Source organism: Martes martes (genome assembly GCF_963455335.1).
Source record: "Martes martes genome assembly, chromosome: 10".
Taxonomy (NCBI): domain Eukaryota; kingdom Metazoa; phylum Chordata; class Mammalia; order Carnivora; family Mustelidae; genus Martes; species Martes martes.
In genome coordinates, this window is record NC_137898.1 from 37755601 (window position 1) to 37776747 (window position 21147).

General features: G+C 36.2%; 1 protein-coding gene across 1 annotated transcript in view; it reads right to left on the reverse strand.

Moving 5' to 3' along the window:
- LUZP2 (leucine zipper protein 2) overlaps positions 1 to 21147 on the reverse strand; it is a gene marked incomplete at both ends in the record, with an annotated part of 463107 nt that overhangs the window by 22547 nt on the left and 419413 nt on the right. Inside the window, one exon of the mRNA XM_080817604.1 lies at positions 411 to 503. Coding sequence (XP_080673730.1) covers positions 411 to 503 — 93 coding nt within the window. The remainder of the gene's footprint in view (positions 1 to 410; positions 504 to 21147) is intronic.

A 21147-nucleotide genomic window follows, 5' to 3' on the forward strand; every position in this document is an offset into this window, starting at 1 on the left:
TGTTCAAATATACAAAGATTTGAAGGCAAAATTGTTGAGAAATTCATATTTCTAAATTCTCTTTGGCAGCCAATAAAAAGAAAAAAAGACAGACTCTGTGTCTGTTCTACCTTATTTTCTTTGCTGTAGCCTGAAGCCTTTGTTGGGCATGTGGTTACCCTCTTGGCTCTCTTACCTCTCTGACAACTCAATTTCATAGCACTCCTAAGAGTCTGGTTACATTTCCTAACAGAATACCTACTTCATGGACATCCAAAGAACATTTGTTTTTTCAAATTTTAAAGTATAATGTTTAGATAGTAGATATCACATATAGAATATTTCATGGTGGCATGAACTAGAATTGTTAAAATTCTTATGCTCTTATTTTCCTGTTGAATGCTATGAAAATCATTTTAAGTTATTCTTACATTTTGAGAATTGCACTCAGTGTTGTTCGAATTTTCTTCCTTTGTTGTCTCAGCTTGAGAGCTCTCAGTCCTTCCAAGAAAGGTTTGCTCAGGCTAGAGAAAAGAGAAAGTGAGAAACAGGTTCAACCAAGAGATCCATGTGACTTGTAAAATATGATACAATGGCCACATCAGAGTCAAGGACAATGGATACAATGGAATTTGTATATATACATACATAAAATTCTTAATTTTGAAAGTACATAAAATAAGTTCTGTTCTATTTTGTATTAGTGAGGTCCAATGGCATTATTTTCTCACTGGAAATACTTACTTCTTGCATCATAAGCCTTTAAATGTACTATTTCCACAAGAAGCTGGAATCCTATCTTTTCTCATATTTTAACTCCAAGTATATCTGAGAAATATAAGTGTACACTTCATATTCTCAATCAGAAGGAGAAGACTTCACAATAGCTCACTGTACACGGAGTGTACACTGTACACTGTACACGGAGGATTATTTACTTCAACACTAACTAATGAAGCCTGGAAACCTCAAATATTATCCTAAGATTCATCTCTTTAGGAACACCAAATTTTTTTTAAACATTTATTTATTCGAGAGATAGAGAGTATGAGTGAGGTGAGGGGCAGAGGGACAGGCAGACTCCCTGCTCAGCAGGGAGCCCTATGCTGGGATTTATCCCAGGACCCTGAGATCATGACCTGAGCTGAAGCCATGTACTTAACTCACTGAGTCACCCAAGTGCCCCTAAAAAAATTTTTTTAAAGGCAGTTTTTCAGGTTCTGGCCAGGGAAGAGTATGCATAATTAATATATGTAAATATCCCCATAGGCTGGCTAAGATTATCTACTGAAATGTGTGTTTCTTGGGCAAAGCTGATTTGAACATGCTGTTAGGCACATCAATCTGTGAGGTTACTATTGTAGGATAGACAAAAACTAAACTCTGTGAATGCTAATGTGCTTGGATCTGAAACCATGATCTCAGTGGATCATAGAGGAGGAAGAAAAGGGGCTTCTAACTACCGGGGACCCAGGAAGATAAAGACAAAGCTATGGTTTGATCAAAGTACCCAAACCCGCTCAGATATTGTTTGTGCTACTTTCACACAATGCTGACCTGGTTTTCCATAGGCTGTTATATTCCTTTGCAGGGCAACAGTCTTACAAAATAATACTTTGATAAGAACAAAAAGCAAAGATATCTCATAAAACTAGTAGAATATTACATGTAAAAAAATCCATAAAACTAGTAGCATATTAGATAATAATAGAAAATCAAGCACTTTAGTTGACTAAAATAGTTCCTATATTAAGTTACTCGAATGCTAGGCTTTACATATAATAATCAATAAACAACTACATAAAATTCTTTTTTGCTTTATACTTAAAGGAGTTCAGCTTCATTGTATGAGTTCCAGAAGGCACTAAGTTTTTCCCCCCTTAGTCCCTCTTTTTCTCCCATTCTTCCTTGCTTAAGACCCCTGTCTTCTGATCTCCTTTCTATACCTTCTGTAAGAATAAGAAATTTAAACAGGAAAACAAAATATCTTTGCATAAGCCAGTACTCTATATTAGATATTGTTGTTGGATATAAAGAGTTGCCTTCCTAGAATTTATACAGTCTGATTTTTATTCACACCAGTAGCCTCAAGATAAAGCAGATTAATAAAAGAGGGCACAAACAAAACGGTATGCATTTGGAGAGAATGGAAGTTAAATCCATTTGGGATAATAATAAAGGGCTTGATGGAAAGGGCAAGCTTTAAAATGGGCCTGTGAGTGATTAAGGCAAGAGTGAGTGAGAGCATCCTCGGTGAAGGGAAGAGTATGAGGAAAGATAGGTAGAAAGAATATTCAGCTATTTTTTTCTGTTGGTTTACAGGGTAGCAATAGAGTCAACATGAGAAAAATGCTCAAGAAAAATGCTACAAAGTAGGAAGGCAATTCCAAAATCTAGCAGCAAAGTATGTGTTTAAATTTAGTAGCCAAATAAGAGTCCGCTGGATATTTTAACGCAGGCATATGACATGGCTAGAGCCTCTGTTAGGGTGATATAGCAGCACTATAAAGGCAAAAATGGAACAGAGGAAAATTAGGGTGTGGATATCAAGAAAGAAACAATAAACATTGATCAAGTAGGTGGTAACAAAGGCTGAACTAAAGTATTAATTCTGGCAATCGAAAAGAGATTGCTCTTTGTTGAGAGCAAAGATTAGAACCTACAAAACTGAAAAAATCTATAGAAATAGAGAAACCTAGAGAAAAGGCAGGTTCACAGCAAAGTTGGTTATTTGCGTATTGCTAATAGAGAATTTAAAGCCCTTGTGACTCTTAAATAGCTAGACACTACTCAATAGCCATGTTGAATATATTAACATGAGTCAAAACAGCCATTTAATCCAGCTAAAATCTACTGGACTTCCTATAATCTACAAATTACAGATAGTTTGAAGAAATAGGCTAAAAAGTGCAGGGATAATACATAAATGCTATCAGTGAAGGAAAGTCTCTTCCAGCAATCAGAGCAAGAACGCCAGCTGCAAAAAGACAGAAGAAATCCCATTAACAGGCAAGGAGTAATTTTAGTAGGTTTTGTTTTGTTAGAACAGCCAAATCACTGAGTAAACAGCCCCAACATACCTCTGAAAATTTATTTAGTGTATAATAACATTAAAGGAAATGGAAACATAAAAGTCATTCATCATTCTAGTAGTAATTATTTTTACTTCTCAATGTTGTCTTTCAGTCTTTGTCCATATCCTCACGGATATTTACAGAGTCACAATTACAGTGCGCATGACATACTTACTTCTGTTTTTACACACACATATATGTTTTATCTACCTAGTGATAGACATGAGGCTATAAGCATCCTTTACATGTCTAACTAGTATTTCATAGAATGACCTTGCAAAAATGTGTATTTCAGTTAAAGACTTTGGTGGTTCTGAATTTCAGGTTATAATATTGTGAAGAATATCAGTCTTCTTGGTACCAGACTGCAGGATAGCTCATATCACACTCATCACTGGTTTAAGTATCTGACTCTTTATAAGCTGGGAACCCATGAAGGAAAGATATCATGCCTTATTCATTATCGCATCCTTTGAAGCTAGTACATATTTTGTACTCAGTAAGTTTTGTTTTTCCTTTCATCATTTATTTAAGATCCATTTCTTAGGACTAAAGGAAACTGAGAATTAAGGACCAAAACTAAATCAAGAGGAATGGCTATATTTATGGTAAGAGAAATCTTTCCAAAACATGGCAATCTGAATTCCTTCTAGCAGCATGAGTCAACACGAACTGTGCATCCACTTTGTAAAAGTAGTGTGTTTCAAACTGAGATCAAACACTAAAAACATAGTTCTTGATCTCAAAGAGCTATCATTTGCTCTTCATTAATTGTCATCGTATCTTCTACCTTCCTAATAGCTCCTGATTTCATTCCGGAGGGTTGTCTCTTTCATGGTATGGTGTTTCCAAAGTACTGTTTTATGTATCAAATTCCCTGACTCCTCTGATATTGGCACATGACCCAAGTTAGGTCATGATACCTCCATTCTTGGAATACTGGTTACATTAAGAGGAGGCCGTAAATGGTTAGGTACATTAATTCCGTTAGGGTGCCTTGTCCAAGTTGTTTCTATAACACAACCCTTCCTTATGGTTCATACGTGCAGTCTTCCCGAAGCAGCCTTTGTTTCTGCCCATTTCCAGGTGTGTTATTTCTATCGCTTCCTTGGTACTATGAGCTCCTGATGTTATATGAATAAAGTCCCTTCATTTAATCTGGTAAGGGTCAGTGTTGGTTGAATGTAATCAGAGACCTGGATGATACAGGGAGTCAAATCAATAAAATAAAACTGATAGCAAAACATAAGGGCTGAGGTAGAGGTTTACCATGGAAACTAACAGGAAGGAAACAGAACCCAGAATAAATAACAAAGGAATATTATTCAAAGGAATAATAATATTCAAAGGAATAATAAAAGTCTCACCAGTGACGGAGATTACATTTTAGGGTAGATATTCAACATGTTCCTAAAAATGTAGGTGTGTAGCATATTAATACACTTTAATGTTTGATTTTTTTTCATACAAGTACTGTACATTTGTGAAAATGCTCCCAGATTTTGGTGGTAAGGCTGAGACAAGGAATATGTCCAAAATTAAAGGTCTTCTCTATCTACCTACCTACCTACCTACCTATGTCTCTGTTTTTGTGGGCTTCTGCTAATTTGGACAGATGATAAAAAGAGTTTTATTAACTATTAAGTGCACAGAAAGCAGAGGGAAAAGAATGACAGTGTAACTTTTCTCTTCCATAAGTTTGCCAAGGCTACCCTTGTGCTCACATATTAATAAACTGAGGTGCCTGGTTTGCCAATGTCTCTATCAATACTGAAGTTATCTCCAATTTGCTTCAGGAAAAAAATTACATATATTACTTTCAACAACTGGAGGACATAATACATTGCTTCACCAGTGTGAGCAACAAAGTATAAAATGTTAAATCACTTTAAATACAAAAATTTAGTATTTAACTGAGGAACTGCTTACATTTAAATATAATACATGTTATCTTTAGCATAGGCTTTTGGCATCGGTGAGATGCTCCTTGTGGAAAGAAGCCTTGTTGAATATGATGAATTAATACAGAATGGGAACTGACTTTGGAGAAAGATAATGTATTTTTGGAGTTAAAGAAATGAGGACTCAGATTCTGGGTTAACAGTAAATAAATTGAGGACTTGGGAAATTTATATAATTTCAGAGGGTCTCTGTTTTCTGCTGCTTTGCTAAATAAGGTCAAGAACACCAAACTCGCAGTATGGTTTTGTTCTGTTGGTTGTTGTCATTTTTTTTAACTTTATATTTTTAGAGCAATTTTAGGTTCACAACAAAAATGAGGGAGAGATGCAGTGATTTTTCATATAGCCCCAGTCCCACACATGCATAGCCTCCCCCATTATCAACATCCAACACCAGGTTGATACAAATGTTATCAAGGATGAACTGGCATCAACACATCATAGTCATTTAGTGCCCATAGTTTTCACTCTTGGGTTTGGAATAATGTATAATAATATCTACCCATTGGGGCGCCTGGGTGGCTCAGTGGGTTAAAGCCTCTGCCTTCAGCCTGGGTCATGATCCCAGGGTCCTGGGGTCGAGCCCCGCATCGGGCTCTCTGCTCAGCGGGGAGCCTGCTTCCTCCTCTCTCTCTGCCTATCTCTCTGCCTACCTGTGATCTCTGTCAAATAAATAAATAAAATCTTAAAAAAAAATCTACCCATTATTGTATTATCAGAATATTTTTCATGGCTCAAAATCCTCTGTGTTCTGCCTATTTGTCCTTACCTTCCTCAACCCTGGAAACCATGGTCCTTTTGATTTTTCCATAGTTTTTCCTTTTCTAGAAAGTCCTATAGTTGAAAGCATACAGTATGTAGCTATTTTAGACTGATTTCTTTCAGTTAGTAATATGCATTTACGTCTCCTCCATGTATTTTCATGGCTTAATAGCTCATGTCTTTTTAGTATTGATTAATATTCCATTGTCTGGATGTACCATAGTCCAAGACCAGATGACTTCAGTGGTGATTTCTACAAACACTTAATGAATAATTAATACCAATCCTTCTCAAACTCTTTTTAAAAATAGAAGAAGAGTAAATAATTCCAAACTCATTTCACAGGGTCAGCATTACCCAGATACCAAAGTCAGACAAGTATACTGCAAGAAAACAAAGTTGCAGGATAAGATCCCTGATAAACACGAATGCAAAATATTAGCAAATTGGGGGTGCCTGGGTGGCTCAGTGGGTTAAATTAAAGCCTCTGCCTTCAGCTCATGTCATGATCCCAGGGTCCTGGGATCGAGCCCCACATCGGGCTCTCTGCTCAGCGGGGAGCCTGCTTCCTCCCCCCCACCTGCCAGTCTCTCTGCCTACTTGTGATTTCTGTCTGTCAAATAAACAAATAAAATCTTTAAAAAAAATTAGCAAATCAGATTAAAGAATATACTAAAAAGATCACATACCATAATCATGTGGGATTTATTCTAATGATGCAGGATAGTTCAATATCTGTAAATCAGATATTGTGTGATATATCACATTAACCAATAAAGGATAAAATTATTTAAGCATCTCAGTATGCAGGAAAAGCATTTTAAAACTCAACATCCATTTACTTTCCAAAAACTCTCAACAAAACGGGTACAGAGGAAACGTACTGAAGTGTAATAAAAAAACCATATACAACAAGCCCACAGCCAATATCATATTCAATGGTGAAAAGCTAAAAGCTTTTCCTCTAAGATGAGAAACAAGACAAGAATATCCACTCTTTCCATTTTTATCCTACACAGCGTTGGAAGTGCTAGCCAGAGCAGGTAGGCAAAATAAATAAATAAATAAATAAACAAACATATGGTATCCAAATGGAAAGAAAGACGGAAACTTGCTTTTGTTCACAGATGACATGGTATTATACATATACAGAAAACCCTAAAGATCACTCCCAAAACTGTCAGAACTAATAAGACATTTTGGATCGTAAATGAATCCAGTTGCAGGATACAAAAACAATATATAAAAATCTATTGTGTTTCTAAATATTAATTATCAGAAAGAAGAATTAAGGGGACGCCTGGATGGCTCAGTCAGTTAAGCATCTTCCTTCTGTTCAGGTCAGGATCCCCGAGTTCTCAAACCAAGCCCTGTGTCAGGGCTCCCTGCTCAGCGGGGAGCTTGCTTTTCCCTCTCACATTCCCCCTGCTTGTGCTCTCAATCTCTCTCCTTTCAATCCTGTCAAATAAATAAATAAAATCTTAAAAAAAGAAAAGAAAAGAAAAGAAAGAGGAGTTAGGAAAATAATTCCAGTTACAGTAGCATTAAAGAGTATAAAACGCTTAGAAATAAACAAAGATTTGAAAGACTGAAAACTATAAGACATTAATGAAAAAAACTGCAGAAGACACAAATAAGTGCATAAATATTCCATGCTCATGAAGTAGAAGACTCAACATTATTAAAATGTCCATATGACCCAAAGAAATCTATAGATTTAATGCAATCCTTATCAAAATTCTAATGGCATTCTTCATGGGAATAGATTAAATAATCCTAAAATTCATGTGGAACCACAAAAGACCCTGTATAGCCAACACAATCTTAACAAAGAACAAAGCTGAAGGCATCAGGCTCCCAGATTTCAAACTATATCGTAAAACTATAGAAATCAAAAAAAGTACGGTATTCGTACAAAAACAGAGACACATGGATCAATGGAACAGAATAGAGAGCTCAGAAATATACTTGCACATATATATTCAATTAATTTATGATACAGGGGGCGCCTGGGTGGCTCAGTGGGTTAAAGCCTCTGCCTTCAGCTCAGGTCATGGTCCCAGGGTCCTGGGATTGAGCCCTGCATCGGGGTCTCTGCTCAGTGGGGAGCCTGCTTCCTCCTCTCTCTCTGCCTACTTGTGATCTCTGTCTGTCAAATAAATAAATAAAAAACATCTTTATAATTTATGATACAGATGCCAAGACTATACAATAGGGGAAGGACAGTCTCTTCAATAAATGGTGGTGGGGAAACTGGACAGCAACATGCAAAACAATAAAACTGGACAGCTATCTCATACCATACAGAAAAAGGAACTCAAAATGGACTAAAATCTTAAATGTAAGACCTGGGACTATAGAATTCCTAGAAGAAAATGTAGTTAGTAAACTCCTTGACATTGGTCTTGAAGATGATATGAAACCCAAAGCAAAGGCAACAAAAGCAAAAATAAGTGAGATCACATCAAACCAAAAAACTTCACAGGGGAAAGGGAACCATTACCAAAATGAATAGACAATGTACTGAATGGGAAAAAGTATTTTCAAATCATTTATAGATGGCCAACAGGTATTTGAAAGGATGCTCAACATCAGTAATCATCACAGAAATGCAAATCAAAACCACAATGAGATATCACCTCACACTTGTTAGAATGGCTATTATAAAAAAGATAAGAATAACAATTGTTGGTGACAATGTGGAGAAAAGGGCAGTCCCCCCACACTGTTGGTAGGAATGTAAACTGATGCGGTCAATATGGAAAACAGTATGAAGTTTACTCAAAAAATTAAAAATAGAACTACTATATGATCCATCAATTTATTTCTCTGAAGAAAACAAAAACACTATTTTGAAAAGATATATGCATCCCCATGTTCACTGCAGCATTATTTACAATAGCCAAGATATAGAAAAATAATTAATGTCCAACTACGGATGAATGGATAAAGATGCAAATATAATATTATTTTTTATATATATGTATATATATATACACACACATATATATATATAAAATTCAGCCATAAATAGAATGAAATTTTGCCATTTGTAACAACAGGGTTGGACCTTGAGAATATTACCTTCAATAAAATAAGTCACACAAAAAAAGACAAACACTATGGTCTCACCAAAATCAAAAAACAAAAACTAAAATGAAGAAATAAGCTCATAGACAAAGAACAGATTGGCAGATGTCAGAGGTAGGGACTAGGTGGTGGGCAAAATGGGTGAAGGGGGTTAAAAGGTATACATTTTCAGTTATAAAACAAATAAGTTATGAGGATTTAATGTGCAGCATGGTGACTACAGTTGATAATACTGCATTGCATAATTTGAAAATTACTAAGAAAGTAGATCTTCAAAGTTCTCATCACAAAAAAAAATGTTTTGTAACTATGTAGGGTGTGGATGTGAACTAGAAATTACTGCAGTGATTCTTTTGCAATATATATGAATATCAAATCATTATGCCATATACCCCACACTAATATCATGTTATATGTCAATTATATCTCAATAAGAACATTGAAAAGCCAAAAGGGAAATGGGTACGTGCAGAAATGTGGATGGTGGCCAGCCACTGAAATTATATTTATTTTCTAATCACAAACTTTGATGTTTATAAGTTTTTGAATTGCAGATTGAAAATAAACTGTTTTCTTTAAATAAATGCAAAAACAATAACAGAGTGTCTACTTAGTACACTATCTGGTATACAATGGAGTCCCCACAGAAATATATGTTAGGTCCAATGGCAAAAGAGTAAATATTATCTTATATGGTAAAGGATGTGATGAAATTAGGGACCTTGGGAAGAGGAAATGACCTGGTGTCTTAGTCCAATTAGGTTGCCATAACAAAATTAAACAACAGAATATTTTCTCATAATTCCTGAGGCTGAAAATACCCAGATCGGATTTAGCAGGATTTGGTGTCTGGGGAAGGTTCTCTTCTCCACTTGGAGACTGCTGCCTTCTTAGTGTGTTCTCACATGGCAGAGAGAGAGCAAGCTCTCTGGAGTCTCTTAAAATCCTACCAGATCAAGGCTCTAACCTTAAATACTGAATTACTTCCTTAAAGGCATCTTCACCAAATACGGTTAAAACTTCAACATGTGAGTTTTAGGGGGACACAGTTCAGTCTATACCACCCTGGATTACATGGATGGGCCCTAAATATCCTCCTGAGTGTCTATCTAAGACAGAGAGAGATTTCATATATATATACATGGAAGAGAACACAATGTAAAGATGAGGTAGAGACAAGAAGGATACAGACAGAAGCCTAGGAATGTTCACATAACCACCAGAAATTGAAAGAGGCATGCATGGAACATATTTTCTCCTAAAACTCCCAGAGAGAGTGTGTACTGTGAGATTTCAGACATCAAGTCTCTAAACATGTGAGAAAATAAATCTCTGTTATTTTAAGCCATCATATTTTTTTGTGATGTTACAGTAACCACAGGAAACTAAAGAACTACCTCTTCCAGTAATTTAGAAATGTGTTAGATACTCATTTTCTTAGCACTTGAATATGTTCCATAATTCTTCCCAAGGCAAAATAATTTTAAATTTCCTCAGAAGTACATCCAAGATTCTCTTTTCTTTTTTAAAAAGATTTTATTTACTTATTTGAGACTGAGCGAACAGAGCTTGAGCATGGGGAGGGGCAGAAGAAAAAGCAAACTCCCTACTGAGTAGGGAGCCTGATGTGGGGTTTGATCCCAGGAACCCTGGGATGATGACCTGAGCTGAAGGCAGACACTTACTTCACTAAGCCACCCAGGTGCCCCTCTCATCTTTTCTGATGAATAATCCCAAAGTTCAAACCTTTCAAACAGCATGAGAACCTGTCTTAAACATAAAAACTATTAAAGAAACTGCTTTGTAAGTGGATGAAATGAGCATCCTTGGCAGTATACTTGTCAAAGAAAGAATCCCAGAATCAATGGCTTATCTTAGTTATTTTCATGTTCTGTTGGAGAAAGTATATATATTTATATATAAAATGTGTGGATTTTCTCTACATTGATTTTTATATACTGTGTGTGTGTATTTTTAATATATCCCATGAGGAAATTGGAATAGGTGATGTGTGAAGTTCTTTCCTTAGTAGCGGAAAGATCCAGAAGAATAATCAGGGAATGTGAAAGTGAATGGCATGGAAAAATAGCTTTGATTCTTAGCTCACAAATCGTATTCTCACAGCAATGATAAGTTCAAATATATATATATGCAAGCATATATAAACATATACATCACAACATGTTTCTTTCAACTGGTAAGCACTTTAAATATAATACTTAGCGTTCTTAAAACAGAATGATATAGATTTCATTTCTAACCAAGACTGAATAACAATGATTACATTTACTCTCCTACCTGAACAAATGAAAAAAAAATTGGGACAAAAAGTAAACAATGGTATTAAGGAAACTGACAACTGACAATGAAGGGATGGTGGTACCTTAAAGAGAGGACATAAATGAGATGCATAGAGCCTGTATCATTGTCAACTTGAGACCAAGAGAAGGGTATGGAGGAACTGAAACAATGAGAAATGATGGGCACCAAAGACCACTATTGGTAGGGATGAATTCTGCCAAAGCCTACACACGCACTGGCCTCTCCAGAGACCAAACCATGGTCTATATCTTCCTTATAATGAGGACCATGAACGTGAATGAAATGACTGGAATTGTTTTGTTGACTTAATTTATTTCCCAGGGTCCTGGGAAAATGAAAGAATGAAATGAATGAAATGAAACAGAAAAATGAAATAATGATTTTTTTTTTTTTTTTGAGAGAGAGAGAGCACACATGCTTGCATGTGGACAGTGGGAGTGGGGAGAGCAGAGGGAGAAGGAAAGAGAGAATTTTAAGCAGGCTCCGTGTTCAGCATGGAGCCCCATGTGCGGCTCCATCGCACGACCCTGGGATCATGATCTGAGCAGAAATCAAGAGTGGGAGTCTTAACCAACTGAGCCACCCAGGTACCCCCAAATCATGAACTTTTCAAAGGCAAAGAAAATGCCTCTTTCATCTCTATAACTCTTCACAACTAGCATCAAAATTGACCAAAGGAAGATGTTTGATGCTACTTAGAAGAACAGAAACATCACAGAACTCTTTATACTGTATTTTACCTGAACTCTGTGAGGCCGGTATTATTCGCTCCATTTCTGAGGTAAAGAAACTGAGACTTTGAGATGTTCATGGAGCCACCAAAATCAAAATGCTTTTGGATTATACTGCTAATGATTAACCCAAGCTGCTATATTCTGATTTCTTTGTATTTCCAACTCCATCTTAACACCTCCCTATTAGACACAGTAGTTGATAGGATTCATCACCATTGACTACATGTCCTCTCTTCACCCTCAATTTACATAATAAGTCTCCCCAAGCTTCTAGTTTCTGTATTACGTGCTACTGGTAAAAAGAAAGGGGGCTTCTACAGAGTAATCTTTCTGTAGAGTCCGGTTTGCTACAATATACTTTAACTTCATTAAAGTCTGCTTTGAGATCAAGTAATTGTTTTAGGAATTTTTTTTAATTGGGACATAAAAATTACAATCTATTTGAAGAATATAAACACTCATAGGTATTTACTAAATTAAATTTACCAAATATACTATTTTTCTACATACTCAGTACTTTGATCTGGTAAAAATCTCTGATAATTTTATGGATTGTTGACAAATGGAAGGGATAAGGAAAGGTGGTATGAATGCCATCTACCTATAATTTTCCCAGAATCATCCCTTTTTAAACTTTAGCTCACAAATATAAAATGAGACAAAGAGAGTAACCAGGAAAGACTATGTGGTGATAGTTAAAAACAATTTTGGGGAGACTCAGAATGTTAGAAAAAGAAAAAAAAAGGATGAAAGAACAAAGCTTCCTCCTTGTTCTACCTCCTTCTCTATTCTTATGGTAAAATAATATGCTATAATACCAATAAAATATATCACTAGCTAATATACAATTTAATGCCCTTCTAGTTCTGGACTCCTAATTCTACAAAAGTTCTCCTGTTATATTTCAGCAGAAAATACACATCCTTTTCTTTGGTTACCTCTTATTTCTGAATAACAGCTTTAACTTGAAAGCCCAAAGCTTCCTGACATTCTGTTTCTCTAGTTCCTCAGTCTCAGATTGTTTACCAAAGTTAGATGATTGCTGAGAGGAAACACAGACCCTCTTGTGGGATTCTGTATAATAGAGTTATCTCTAAATAAGAGTCAACAAATCATTCCCTAAAAACAAACAGAGCTGACTGGATTCTTAACAAAAACAAATCCTGGAGTGCACCCAAATCTCCTTTTGGTCTAATGTGAGCAGAAGTTGTCTGTGATAAATTCTATAAATACGTACTATTCCAATTATGAAAAATTATTTTGTTTGACAGGACCCCTTGCGGCAACCTCGGGGTGTTCCGTATCTTCTGAAGGAGTCACACACTATCCTCTCTGTGCTTTTGTTCGATTTGCTCTTTCTGTCCCATTGTGCTTTCTCCTCTGACTCTGTAATCTGAGTCTTACCAGTGCGAGTGGCCCCAGCTCAGTCACTACTTCCTTCTCAAATACCTGGTGAAGACGGTGGTGGGTTTGGTAACATCGCTGCGATTCCAAGGGAGTGAAAAAAGATGCAACAACTAATAACATTTCCAGGAGAGGAGATATTAGAAAAAAGTTATATGCCAATTTTATGATGTCTTCATGTCCAAGTGGTAAATTATGAGGAAGAAAAAAGGTGTGTTAGAATCCCCATTTTTGCAGAAAAGAAAATTAAAACTCAGATAGTGTCTAAATCATGTGTCCAAAGTCATAATGTTCCTAAGTTGGGTGCAATATTAGGGTATTAGTTTCCTACTGCTTCTATGACAAATCACAACACACCAAGTGGAAAAAAGCAAGGCTAGAATCTCAAAATTCTATTGGTCAGATATTTGACATGGTCTGAGTGAATTAAAATCAAGGTTTCCTGTAAGCCCTCAGCATGCTTGGGTCTGCGGTGCTCTTGTGCATTCCTGCACGCTTGAATGTTAACTGGGTAACAGGCAGGTATAGAAATTTCAAACAGTTGATTGCTTTCTTCCATATCTGGTGTGTTGGGTATTGTCAAGATCTGTATTCTCTGATGTGGTAACCACTTACCACATATGGTTAGATTAAGTTAAATAAATTAAAAATAAATAAATAAAATCAAGGTTTCAACAGGACGATGGTAATTTCTCGAGAATCTGCAGAAGAATATAGTCCTCTATTACTAGCTGCTGGAGCCCACTCATGCCCTTCAGCCATACCACCCATCCTCTGTCTGCAAACTAAGCAAATCTGTATCTTTCTTTGTCTTCCATAGTCACAACTCTCTCCTTTTGCTCTTCTTGCCCACTTTTAAGATTGCTTTACCTTGCACCCCTATAGATAATCCAGGTTAATCTCCCCATTTGAAAATCAGCTTATTGGCAACTTTATTTCTGTCTGCGTCCCAGTCTGCTAGAAGAATGGCATTAAAACAGGTTATCTCACAAAAATTTATCTAAGTACAATTTGGAAAACTACCACGAAAGATTTTTTTGATTGCTTTGAGAGTAGTGCACAGTATAGTGAGCCGACCCATCGGGAGGGTCAGGTAAGTTTTCCTGAAGAAGTAGCCTTGCAAACAAGACCTGAAGGAGGAGCAGTTCCCCAGGTGAGGAGGCCAGGCAGAGCCTTCTGAGTGAGGGAGAAGAATAGGTTCAGGATTGAGGGGTAAGAAAACTTTCTAATTTTAAGGAACCCAAAGGAAGCAATATGCCCGAGGAAAGATAAGAAGTGATGAAAATCCAGTGGGAGTGGAAGGCATAGGTGTCTCATTAATGTCTGCCTAGAATTCTCTCTCCCAACTTTGACGTTTAGCTCCACCCCCGGAGGCATCCGCATTTTATATAGTTACAGCTTTCTTCTCCATCTGACCCCACACAGAGGCCCTACATTCCTCCTCATTCTATCCTCCAAAAGGCTGATAGGGCAATGTGGTGAAAGACAAAGCTGAAGGCGATTGTGTTGATTGATCTTCCTGTCCACTCATTTCACCGTTCAGCTTAACAGAACAATTCTTGGGACTGAAAACAGAAGCTCCTTTAAAGCCCTCCTCTACTTCTCTTTCTATACCTGCCTGTTACCCGGTTACTTTTCTCACTGTCAGTACTCCAAACCTCACCACTCACCATTTTCAAACACTCCCTTCTCCTCTTTCCTCTCTTGTTCACTTGTGTGTGTAAACACACGCATACACCCATGTGTCTGCACAGGGTTTTTAGGTCTTGCATGATTCCCAACAGTCCCCTTCTCTGTTCCTCAGCCCATGATTACTTCTACCTTCCCCCAAATCCTCTTCCAGATAAATTCCCACTTAAGCTTGAAACACACTTGGGAGTATAACATGCACTAATGAATCTTTCCAAATTCTCCCATGGAAGATCACATTTTTCTTTGCCTTCTGTCCCTCCCTAAGATTTTTTTATCATTGACATATGTTAGTTTTCATTTCTAATATGTTTAATTATCTTTCTCCCTTACCATACTGAAGACTCTATTAGTTAGAAATCATTTAATTGTAAGTTATATAATCGCCAACTAAAAACAGCCTAAACACTAAGAGTTATTATCTCACATAAGAAATCCTAAAATAGGGGCACCTGGGTGGCTCAGTGGATTAAGCCGCTGCCTTCGGCTAGGGTCATGATCTCAGGGTTCTGGGATTGAGCCCCGCATGCATCTGGCTCTCTGCTCAGCAGAGAGCCTGCTTCCCCCCTCTCTCTGCCTGCCTCTCTGCCTACTTGTGATCTCTCTCTCTGTCAAATAAATAAATAAAATCTTAAAAAAAAATTAAAAAAAAGAAAGAAATCCTAAAATAGAGGAGTTCTAGAGTTGGTTAATTCCGTAATCCAGGATGTCGCCAGGTCCAGTAATTTTCCGTCTTTCTGCTTCTTGTTTTCGGAACACTCCTACATAATTAAGAGATGGCTATAGCATTTCTAATTTAATAACTTTCTGAATTATTCTTTTGGCTATAAACTACCATACGTCCACTACATATTTTATCAGTTGTAGATGACAGAGTCCAATTAATAAAACAATTAAAAAAGTTATTAAATTAGTTAATTAATTAATTAATTAAATTAATTAATATCATAAAGATACGCAAGTCTTCCAAGAACTCAAAGTATTCATATTCTTAATGGTTATACCAGAGCAGCAGAGAGGAAAATAATGTCTGCAGGTGATTAAATGTACAACCAAAACTCAAGCATTTAATAATAGCAGAATCCATTTATAGGTATATAAACCAACACCAGGAAAATAACTCTACAGAGATGACGACAGGAAAAAAAAAAAAGATGTAATTAGTGAAACACAAATAGTTATGTAGTGCTGCAATAAAGATGATTCCACAAACCAAAAAGAATGGAATTTTGGAGTGACTGGCCGACTCAGTTGGTACAGCATGTGACTCTTGATCTTGGGGTCCTGAGTTCAAACTCCATGTAGGGCATAGAGCTTAGTTTGAAGAAGGAGTAGGAGGGGGTAGGTGGGGAATTGAATTTGTTCAAAAAACCTGATATTTAGGTCCAGATAATTAGAGTGCCTAAAAATAGGTTCGGTGTAGCTGGTTTTCCTGGAGGAAAATGTGGTCAGTTAAAAATGGGGAGATGAATGATCATACTTTATTAGAAAATCAGAAATGGAAGATATTCATTCTTGACATTTCTTTTAAAAAATTCTCAGAAAATGACTTGAGCTGTATGAACAAAGTATGTGGTATGAGACAAAGTAATTTGCTCCAAGGTAAAGGTCTTTTGTTGTTCCTTTGTGTCCATCATACTAAGACTATTATGGAACCATTCCCATTTTTATACATTAAAAATGTTAGACTTCAAAAAACAGTGGCTTTCCAAAAGGGTCTGGAACCTTGATTACATGCTTGATGCAGTTCACAGATGGTTGTTAACACAGGTGGAACTTACGAATTTCCTCAAAATATTATGAGACTTTAAGTAATATTCTATAAACACACCCTCTAGAATGTGAAACTCTTAAGTCATTTTTAAGAAGGTTAAGTATGTGACACTAAATCAAAACAACATGCCTTTCTGCTCATATTTCTTGATTCTGAGAGTGGTTTCAAGAAAGCTCGGAAATGAGGTCTCCATAATATCAGCTTCAAAGGTGTGCCTGACAAAACCTTAAGCTCAATAACTTATTAGATAATCATTCATTCAGTAAGCAATCATTTATCACCTCCTGTATTGGTGCTAGGCACTGTAGTAAATGCTATTAAGTAGAGGGATGAATGAGGAAGGAAGAAGGATGTAAAAACGAACAAGCAGGATTTCTATCTTCACATACTCCTTTCTTATGGTAGAGTACAAGGCAGATCTTTATCTAAGTGTTACTTATATATTTATTAAAATGGAGAAATGAAAAAAAAACCCAGAAATAAGGACATACATGAATCAATTATAGTGTGTATCTACAAGGAAATGATATATAAAATAATTCAAATAAAATTTATAATGAATTTTAATGAGATGTTATTATTTCCACTCATACAATGTCAGCCAACTCTATCACTTTTTGTGAACAACCTAATTCCTCTCTAATTCATTTTACTCATATGAAAGACGAGGATACATTCTATATGATGGTGGATACATGGAGTTATACAATTATCAAGATACATGGGATGCCTGGGTGGCTCAGTTGGTTAAGCAGCTGCCTTTGGCTCAGGTCATGATCCCAGAGTCCTGGGATCGAGTCCCACATTGGGCTCCTTGATCGGCAGGGAGCCTGCTTCTCTCGCTGCCTCTGCCTGCCTCTCTGCCTGTTTGTGTGTACTCTCTCTCTCTCTCTGGCAAATAAATAAAATCTTAAAAAAAAAAAAAAGAGACATAGAATTTACACCACCAAGAAATCTAATGTAAATGATGGGGTCTGGGCGATATGATGAGGTGTCTATGGAGGTTCACCAATTATAACAAATGTACCACTTTAGGGAGAGGTGTTAATAGTGGAGGAGGTTGTATGTGTGTTGGGGGGCACACAAAGGGTATATGGGAACTCTCGGTATTTCTGCTAAATTTTGCTCTAACCTGAAACTGCTCTGAAAAATGAAGTCTATTTAAAGGAAAAAAAAAAGGATAATGTTGGATTATAACCTAAAATCTAAAATAAATATGAGTCTATTCTAATATCAATAAATGACTGAATGAATAAATAAATGGGGGGAGGACAAATATTCCTTACAGAAGAATTCTAAGTAATATACATACAGGCATTCCCTCTGTAATAGGTGAAACTTAACTACCCCTCCCTTAAGTGTAGGATAAACTTAATGACTTATTTCCAAAGAATAGAGTATGGAAAATGACAAGTGCTAACTTTGTGGAGAAGTCTGGCAGGTACCATCTTTTTTTTTTTAAGATTATTTATTTCTTTGACAGAGAGAGATTACAAGTAGGCAAAGAGGCAAGCAGAGATAGAGTGCGAAGCAGTCTTCCCTAACAACAGGCTCCCCGCTGAGCAGAGAGTTCGATGCAGAGCTCAATCCAGGACCCTGAGATCATGACATGAGCCAAGGGCAGAGGCTTAACCCACTGAGCCACCCAGGCACCCAAGAGAACTGGGAAAATGTTAATCAGGATTTCTTAAGTGCCAGAAAAGCAGGCTGGCATGCATAGAAGGACCCTCACCCTAATACTAATATTAGGAAATTGAATCCCTAATCCATGGAAGTAAGATGAATGCTGGTTTTACAAATGGTCAACGTTGTAGGAAGAAGATAGGAAATGTTGCCTCTTGCGTCTTTACACAGCGTTATGGGAAACTCCCTGTTATCTCCATCCTTTGATAGCGGGTGCCTCAGGTAGTGAGACAGGTTCTCATATATCTATATGTTTTAATTCCATCAGGGATGATTCCTGAATGGATTAGAGTCCAGTGGTAAATTTGGTCATGGAGAATGAGCAGTGACAAAATTAAAAGTTCTCAGGGATTCAATGAGATCACATGCTACATTCTGGTATTTTAATAAAGTCTGGACAATAAACATAAGGTTATTCTGAAAAACTAAACACTGGTGTGTCTCAGATAACTTAAATATGGTAGTTTTATCATCATCTATGAAAAGACACTCATGAACATTCACAGTTTATATTTTGTTTTAAAATAAAATTAGAATATTTTACATACAATATTGGAAATGAAATGCCCTGAACCCCAAGCTCACTTTTCTTTGACTCTGTCTAGCCTTAAGGGGTATAACTAGCAAGAGTGGTAGGTTGGATTAAGGCAAAGCTGTTCCTATCATGGATACTGAAATTCACAATATACACATGACTAATGATGGAGTATGAAAAAGAGCATGTGTTTAATATGGAAATTCATAGCACTGCTGTCACTAAAATGAGTATATTTACTCCCCATGACAGAATGATTCTATGGTGTGAAGAAGTTTTAAGAGAGATATAGCATCTCATGAACACATTATAATTTGGGTAATGAGGAACTATTCCTTCTCTCAGATTCTTTGTTCATTAATTTATTAATTTGTTGCTTCATTCATCAAATATTTACCATTAGTTAAAGGTATTATGGTGAACTTTAGAGGAACTAAAATAATAAAGATATGCCCCAGGTCCTCAGGAATTTACTGTTGTGTATTAAACCATCAACCATATGTTCATCTAGTGCTATCACTAAAATGCTTCCAGAAGCATCAGAGACCAATTTTTGCATATAATGGAAAGATGGACCCAACGGATACTCTGTTATCTACCTACTTACAAAAAGCTAACATTAATTGAATACTTCTGAGTGTGCTTTAAATGCATTATCTCATTCAGTCTTCCCTAACAACCCTACAAAGTATTATTTACTACAAAGTATTATTATTGTGTTGTATGAGATAACAATTTTTTTTTTTTTTTTTTTTTTTTTGAGAACAGATTCTTAAAGATGTCAAAGCACTTGCCAAGGATTAAATCACTTAGGAAGTAACAGAGCAGACAACTGAATTCAGGTTTACCTGAATAGAAAATGGTTATGGGTTTTCTGGTTTTTTGTTTTTTGTTTTTCTTTTTTAATGTTTTGGGCTCTCTATTCTAGTCTATTGGTCTACAGATCTGTTTTTATGCCACTATTCTACTGTTCTGATTACTATAGCTTTGCAATATAGTTGAAATCAATAAGTGTGATGCCTTCAATTTTGTTCTTTCTCAGAATTGCTTTGGCTATTGGGGATCTTTTGTGGTTCCATACAAATTCTAGGTTTGTTATTTTCCATTTCTGTGAAAAATGCCACTGGTATTTTGACAGATTACATTGAATCTACAGATGGATTCTGACTGATAGTATGGATATTTTCACAATATTGTGTCTACAGAAAATGTTGTTGAACCATTTCAAAAGAGTTATCTTATAAATTTATCTCAGTAGTGCAGATTCTGTATGTAAAATCTTCTGAACCAACAGTATGTGGCAGATCAAAATAGAAGGCTCACAGTGCCTTTCAACAACATTACTGAGGTTATTAGTTCTGACAGTTGGAGTCTCTAGAGTTTTTCATGTATAGGATGTCATCTACAAACAGAGACTTTCTTCTTTCTTTCCCAGGTGCTTTTTATTCTTTTTCTTGCTAATTGCTCTGTCTGGGACAACTAATTCTGAGGGAACATCCTTGTTTTGTTTCTGATCTTGGTTTTTCATAGTTGAGTTGACATGAGTATGACATTAGCAGCTATGGATGCGTCAAATGTGGTCTTTATTATGTTGAAGTACATTCCCTCTATACCCAGTTTGTGGAGATTTTTTTTTTTTTATCATAAAGGGATATGGAATTTGTCAAATGCTTTTTTTGCATCTATTCAGATGATCATATGATTTCTAAATCATTTACTGATCTATTCAGATGATCATATGATTTTTAAATCATTTACTGATTTTTAAATCATTTACTGATTTGTGGGTGTTGAATCATCCTTGCATTTCTGGGATAAATCCTACTTAATCATGGTGTATGATCCTATCAATGCAGGATTGAATTCCATTTGCTAATATTTTGTAGAGGATTTTGCATCTATGTTCATTGAGGATATTGGCCTATAATTTTCTTTTCTTGTAGTGTCCTTGTTTGACTTTGGTACCAGGGAAATGCTGACCTAGTCTAGATTTGGAAGTATTCCATCTTCTCTTTTTTTTCTTTGATATAATTGGTAGTAATTCCTCTTTACATTGTTGACGGAATTCACCAATGATGCCATCTGGTCCTGAACTTTTGTGTGCTGGGAGGGTTTTAATTACTGATTTACTCTCCTTAGT